A 6,165-nucleotide genomic window follows, 5' to 3' on the forward strand; every position below is an offset into this window, starting at 1 on the left:
CTGTATATCCTTCTCAACACACCAGGACTAAACCACCAAACATTACAACCCCACATCCTAAACAATCCTAAATTACTTAACACTCCCTATCTCCCAAATCCATTTCTTTATAGTGCAATAAAGCCATTATGTTCCAATAGAAGGGCGTTTGGACTGCACAAAATAAAATAATTTGGTTGGTTTCCCATACACCAAAAATTTAAACTAAACGAAGAACAGAAGACAAGATTACAGTCTGCAAGAGTAGTTGAGTTAGTTTACACTTAAATGCACAGCTTCCAAAATGGTAAATAGTAATAGCAAATCTCTGCAACTAGTGATTTTCAGTATTTAGCTGCACTAGTGTTCTGTCACTCCAACAATGGCTTCTTCTCTTTTCTTCAAACGTCCATGCACTCTCATACTAATTCTCTTCTTAAGTGTCACCATTTGCTGCAAGTCAGGTTTGCATGTTATTTCCTTTAATCTCTTATCTTTTTATCTCATGTTTACAGCAGCTTATAAGTACGGGGGCGTTTTTGAAAAAGTCGCGGCATCGTTTAGATCAAGCGTTTTGTCTGTTTATCCGAAAACACGGTTTCAATTTTACACTAAATGTTGGCCGCGATACAAACCCCATGATCGTGTGGGCTCACTAAATGTTGGCCGCGATACAAACCCCATGATCGTGTGGGCTGCATTTCAAGATAAGATGTTTATCTTGAAATGCACAAGCTGCCCCAATCACACCTTAAGTGCTAATTAACGTGCTTAACAACGTTTTAATAATACTTCACGTAGAAGAAGATGCAATGGACATTGTCACCGAAGCCATGGCATGTTTCAACGATCCTCATGTAGGTTAAGGAACTAATTAATTTCTACTTAAGTTTATAGTGTTGAAGATAATGGAGACTTATTATTAATATTTTTTTGCATGGTTTGCGAAACTGGAAGTTATATAGCACCTGTCAGGAGTCGTACAGGCTCAAGGCAGAAGGGAGGATAGTCGTTCCGGCCGAAGCTGTGGACGATTACTGCGGAGGGCCATGCCTGCAAGAGACTAAGCTTGTGCTGCAATGCTTGCACAATATCTTAAGCAACTTCAGGTTCTACAATGGTGCAACTCTGCTCAAAGTTGGCCAAGCGCTGGAGCGCGGTTGCAGCCATGATGAAAACAGAGGTTTAAGTCTTATAAGCAATAGAGATGAAAAATTTCATCTTTTTTAATTTAGAAGTCACAAATTCATATTTTGTTATGAAAAATATCAAATGATAAATTTTAGTAATATATATCTATTATACATACAGACATTAAGAATTTAGGGGTTTCAGTTCAATTGCGCTTGCAGGTGATTTCAACACATTGGAGAATTTCGAGCATCCTGGCTTAGATGATGATGATCACACTAAATCTGATTATGGAAAGAAGATCACTCTCTCAGTATACTTGCTGGTTATAACGATCTGTGTATGGTTATTTTTTGATCGACAGTTATAGAATTGTCAAGAAATGATTAGTTTCTGAAGTTACCAATAAGAATTGTATGAATCCTAACTATAGCTGCTTGTTGCTTCATGTTTATAATGTGCTGAACAAAGTCTATGGTTTGCAATATTGAAGAAATGTTATTTAGTGCAAAGGTTTCTTCATAATTATTTGCTCAGATTTTGCTGTTTGAACATTAAAGATTAAAATTCCAGGAAGATAAAAATTGACACAAACTACATAGAAGAGAATGCAGAAGAACAATTGGTGAGATTGGAGTACTTCTGCAGTATTGGTTTATGACAGAAAAAATAATTACAAAATATGACTGGTCTATAGGGTCTTAAGTGAATCATAAGATATAGTCTATTACAATTTCTATCTATTTATAAATCTTGTATTGGTTGCCACTTCGGTAGAGGGCATAAAGAGTAGAAATTCTCGTTTAAGTTGTGTTTGTTACACGTTATATGTGTCACGTGAAAAAATATTACATTCGAAGTCCAATGGTGGGACGCCCAGTGTCAAATGGGCCCCACCATAATACACTGGCATTAGCCAGTATTAAAAACGGTGGAGCTCACTTGACATGTGGCGCTATTTTCCACGTTATGAGGCAAAAAAGTGGAACAACGCAAGAAATGCACTCGCATCGTTTGATCCACAAGCAAGAAGATTCATCTATATTGCCGGCGGACTTTTCAACAATAGTATTGGAGGATTTGCTGGCCGAAAAACATTTGGAAAGTCCATCGCATTCAACTGACGAATTTTGCATAGGATTTTGTGGGAAAATCCGGTTGTAGATCCAAATACATATTTGAACTGCCATTCCTCTCTTTACATTTTTTTTATTGTTTTTTTATTTTTTATTTTTTATGCCCTTGACACGACATGAAAGTTCCAAGGGTTACTCATGCATCTGTTCTTGATTTGGCTCAGAAAGGCCTTATAGATGAAAAAATATTAGGTGTGCATAATGAATATATGGACTCGACACTTCTTCTTCAAAACTCCCTAGATAGCACTTTCTTTAGTTCATAAAGGGCACATTAGGTATGAGACTTACTTTGAACTAAGATAGGGTTCATCCTTGAATAAAAGATAAAATGAAATGAAAATCACAAATGAAAATTAAATTCAACGAAAATTGAAATTCAAAGTCAAAATCGAACAGATTATGAACTTGAAATCAAAGTGAAATCATAAATTGAAACCAAAATCAAAATTAGAAGCCCAAATTCACTAAAAATTAAATTAATGAAAATCAAAATTTACACAAACTTATTGAAAGTTTTAAATAGAACATAAGTAAAAAATTACAAAATTAAAATCAAAAGCAAATTAATAAAATTAAAATCACCAAATTAAATCAAAATAAAATATAATTTGAATCATCAAATCAAACAAAATCAAAATTAAATGAAATTTAAATTATTAATATCAAACAATATTTAAAAATCAAGTTAAACTCACCAACTAAAAATAAAATTAACAAAATCAAAATTAAATGAAATTTAAATTATTAAAATCAAACAATATTTAAAAATCAAGTTAAACTCAACAACTAAAAATAAAATTAAAAAAAAAAAAATCTTAAATCACTTTTTCTAAATGAGTTTAGTTTTAAAAAGGCCAATAATTTGTTGTTTAACACTCCACACTATTTGGTGAAAGCTCATTTTAATCCTTTTTGCTTAGCATTATTTCTTTCTTTTCATAAGAACCATAGGATATAACAAGACAAAATGGTGATGATATTCCCATTATCAATGCATCATAGACAAATAGCCTATTTTGAAATATGGAATAAATGAGAGAATTAGGAACATGAATAGATTATTGGAATAATTCATCCATCTAAGTAGAAAGCTGCCTAGCCATAACACCATCAACAAAAAAACATGATATGTAGTTTCTGTTTGGGAATAACATTAGCATTTAAATGTAATAAAAAAGCTTTTTTCTTTAAATTTTCATCCACAAAAATAAAACCTTTTAAGATTTTCCAACACAAGAAAGAACATGAGGTAGTCATTGTAACTCTCCTAATAATTGAGTTTGTGGATGTTATCGGAAGTCTACTCCTTAAGAGATTCCACACTTGATTTAGAGAAAAAAATACCATCATTGATCAAAATAAAAAGCATTTGATCCAAGTTATCAGATCTGATCAAAAGTTTAATAATCATATTAAAAATGTTATCAAGAAGAAAAAGCTTTAGTTTAGGAACATTATACCTATCACTCCTAAAAAAAATTAAATGTGGTTGAGATTGTGGAGTGGGAGTAAATTAATACATCAATAATAGTGTCACCCAACAAATTATCCTAAGAGTTCCTTTTACCTAACCCCCAAAAAATAATAGCATCCACTTCCCATTTAACTCCTCAAGGCCGCTTTCAAATAAGAGAGTTCCTTTTTGATAAAAGCATACCGTGGGATGCTAACCTTAACAATACTTAAATTTTATGAATTTGGCCTAAAGATTACTACCAATCTAAAAGAGCCATGACGACACAAAAAGTTGCAAAGAAGCACGTCGGTCGAATCACGTAAGTATACATGTAAAGTAATAATGGGGTTAAAGAGTATTGTGTATCGATCTCACAAGAAAAGTGTTAATAATTATTTTCGAGGGTGAATCTCTAGTTTACTACACTTCTAAACCTAGTTTTTGTGATCACAAATAAGAGTTGGTTATCTATATCCAACTTAAAAGTGAAAACTAATGATAATGAGTTTGGAAAAGATAAAAAATACTGGTAAATATATATTACTGCTCATCAGAGAAAGTGAGACTTACTCTCCTATGATATAGGTGATGTGATTATTCATGGTTTTCCTAGAATTTCCTCTATGTGATAGTTGTCAATATGGATATAAAGTCCTCCTTATGCCTATGCTCAGTTCAAAAGAAGACTACAATGCATAAAACTGAGGCTTCCTCAATCCCCATAGCATACGCAGATTTATTTTTATCCCCTTTCTAGGTTACAAAATCCAGATAAAATATGTCTACTATTACTCAGATTTTGTGGTTAATCATTTCTTTCATCTACAAAACAGGCAGGAGTCACAGATCATAAAATATGTTAACATCTTAATTGGTTAGATAATGAGTAAATGAAACTATATGGTTAACAAAACAAATCTCTCATTCCTTAGAAAAACAACATATTGAAAGAAATCATCAGAGAAAATCACAAAAATCATATATCATGAATAACAGAGGTGCGAAAGAAAATTTAGCTGAACAAGTTGAAAAGAACGTACAAAAAATATTCCAATAAAGTCATTAAAATTGAAAAGTAAAAACTTACAAATAAATTGTTCACTTCACAGTAGCCAACTCCTCTCTCATACAATAAACCTCTTAGAATAAGTGAGAAAAATTAAAAGGAAAAGATAAGAAACACCCTTAGCACCTCAACACCAAAAAGGGGAAGAGATTCCTAAGGAAAAACTCTCCAAACCCCTCTCTTTTCTGCTCTTTATATATCTCTAGGTTTCTTCTCTCTCAAAAGATACCATAAGGAGTATTTTTATAGCTTAGTCTATGAATTTGGTAAGAATATTTCATGCCAAAATAATTTTCTGCTCCTTTGGCATGGTCACGCTGAAATGTGGCATGGTCACGCCGAAATGTGGTGTGGTCACGCCAGCCATCTAAATCAGACAGCATGGTCATGCCAATCCTGGCGTGGTCACGTCATGTCTCTGCAAAAATGGCATGATCACGCTGCTGGTGACAATAGCTTGGCGTGTTCATGCATCTTTTAAGCATGGGCACACCATTTTAGGCCACTTTTACATTAGTTTTCTAATTCCAAAATGCATGTATTCAACACATATAACTTGCACTACATCAACAAAACATTTCATAAGTGTAAATTTGTGATAAATTAGTAAAAATAAGAAGTAAAATGTATGGTAAAAAGCAGGTGGAATCATGTAAAATTGACTCATGTCAACACCCCTAAACTTACCTCGTTATTTTCCATCAAGTAATCTCATATTTAAGTTGAGGGCCTATGAGAAAAAAAGGGTACTCCTATAGGTTTCTAAACTATTCAACTTGTTTATCAAAGTCAAATAAAAGTGTTTAAATGACATTTCATGGTCAATTTTTCTTAATATTTAATAATTTGATTATTTCCTTAACTCTCTTCATTTTGACCTTAGGAAATCCTAGAGATTCTTAAATTGGTGATGTTTAAAATATCTTCACTAACCTAAAATATTTTTAATGCATTCTCACTAGAACCAGTCAATTTAATATTACTTAACTTTTTCCTTGAAGATAATCCTAGAGAAGTTTCATTAAAGAAATAAGAAAAAGAGTAATCACATAAGTTCTACTAGGTACCATTCTGGTTCTTTTTCTGTTCAATTTTGTCATGCTAACCTCAAGTTTCTTTTCAATGTTTTTACTTTTTGACTTTGTCTTTTTCTTTTTTCTCTCATTTTATTCTTTTCTATTTTTTTCTTTTTCTTTTTCTTTTTCTCTTGAGAATTACTATATCTGGTCGACAATATTTTTCATCTTTTATATTAAATATGATGAAGATTTGTGTTCCTTAAGTAATAAATCTCAAAATATGATTTTTTAATGTCACACATTTATGTTATTCTTCTTGTTAAAAATTAAGACAACATTAAATTAGTTTAAAAAATTGAAAAGATTTAAAACATC

At 32.0% G+C, this 6,165-nt stretch overlaps 1 protein-coding gene across 2 annotated transcripts; it reads left to right on the forward strand.

Annotated features, from left to right (window-relative positions):
* Positions 1-340: 340 nt before the first annotated feature.
* LOC110020929 lies at positions 341-1,616 on the forward strand. Of its 2 annotated transcripts, none has more exons than XM_020719226.1 (4): positions 341-443; positions 781-836; positions 937-1,162; positions 1,332-1,616. In XM_020719226.1, the coding sequence occupies exons 1-4, from the start codon at positions 362-364 to the stop codon at positions 1,478-1,480; spliced, it is 513 nt and encodes a 170-aa protein (XP_020574885.1). In that variant the 5' UTR covers positions 341-361; the 3' UTR covers positions 1,481-1,616. The 2 variants fall into 2 exon arrangements, with proteins under 2 accessions (XP_020574885.1, XP_020574886.1); XM_020719227.1 differs by having other exon boundaries at positions 1,315-1,427.
* The last annotated feature ends 4,549 nt before the right edge of the window (positions 1,617-6,165 follow it).

Source organism: Phalaenopsis equestris, unplaced genomic scaffold (assembly GCF_001263595.1).
Source record: "Phalaenopsis equestris unplaced genomic scaffold, ASM126359v1 Scaffold000112, whole genome shotgun sequence".
NCBI classification, from domain to species: domain Eukaryota; kingdom Viridiplantae; phylum Streptophyta; class Magnoliopsida; order Asparagales; family Orchidaceae; genus Phalaenopsis; species Phalaenopsis equestris.

What these genes read in the sequence shown, in the direction of transcription:
- LOC110020929 (XM_020719226.1), top strand. Translation starts at nt 362, where the DNA reads ATGGCTTCTTCTCTTTTCTTCAAACGTCCATGCACTCTCATACTAATT. An exon ending in CACCATTTGCTGCAAGTCAG is followed by an intron (nt 444 to 780) that starts GTTTGCATGTTA and finishes TACTTCACGTAG; the next exon opens with AAGAAGATGCAATGGACATT. An exon ending in CATGTTTCAACGATCCTCAT is followed by an intron (nt 837 to 936) that starts GTAGGTTAAGGA and finishes CGAAACTGGAAG; the next exon opens with TTATATAGCACCTGTCAGGA.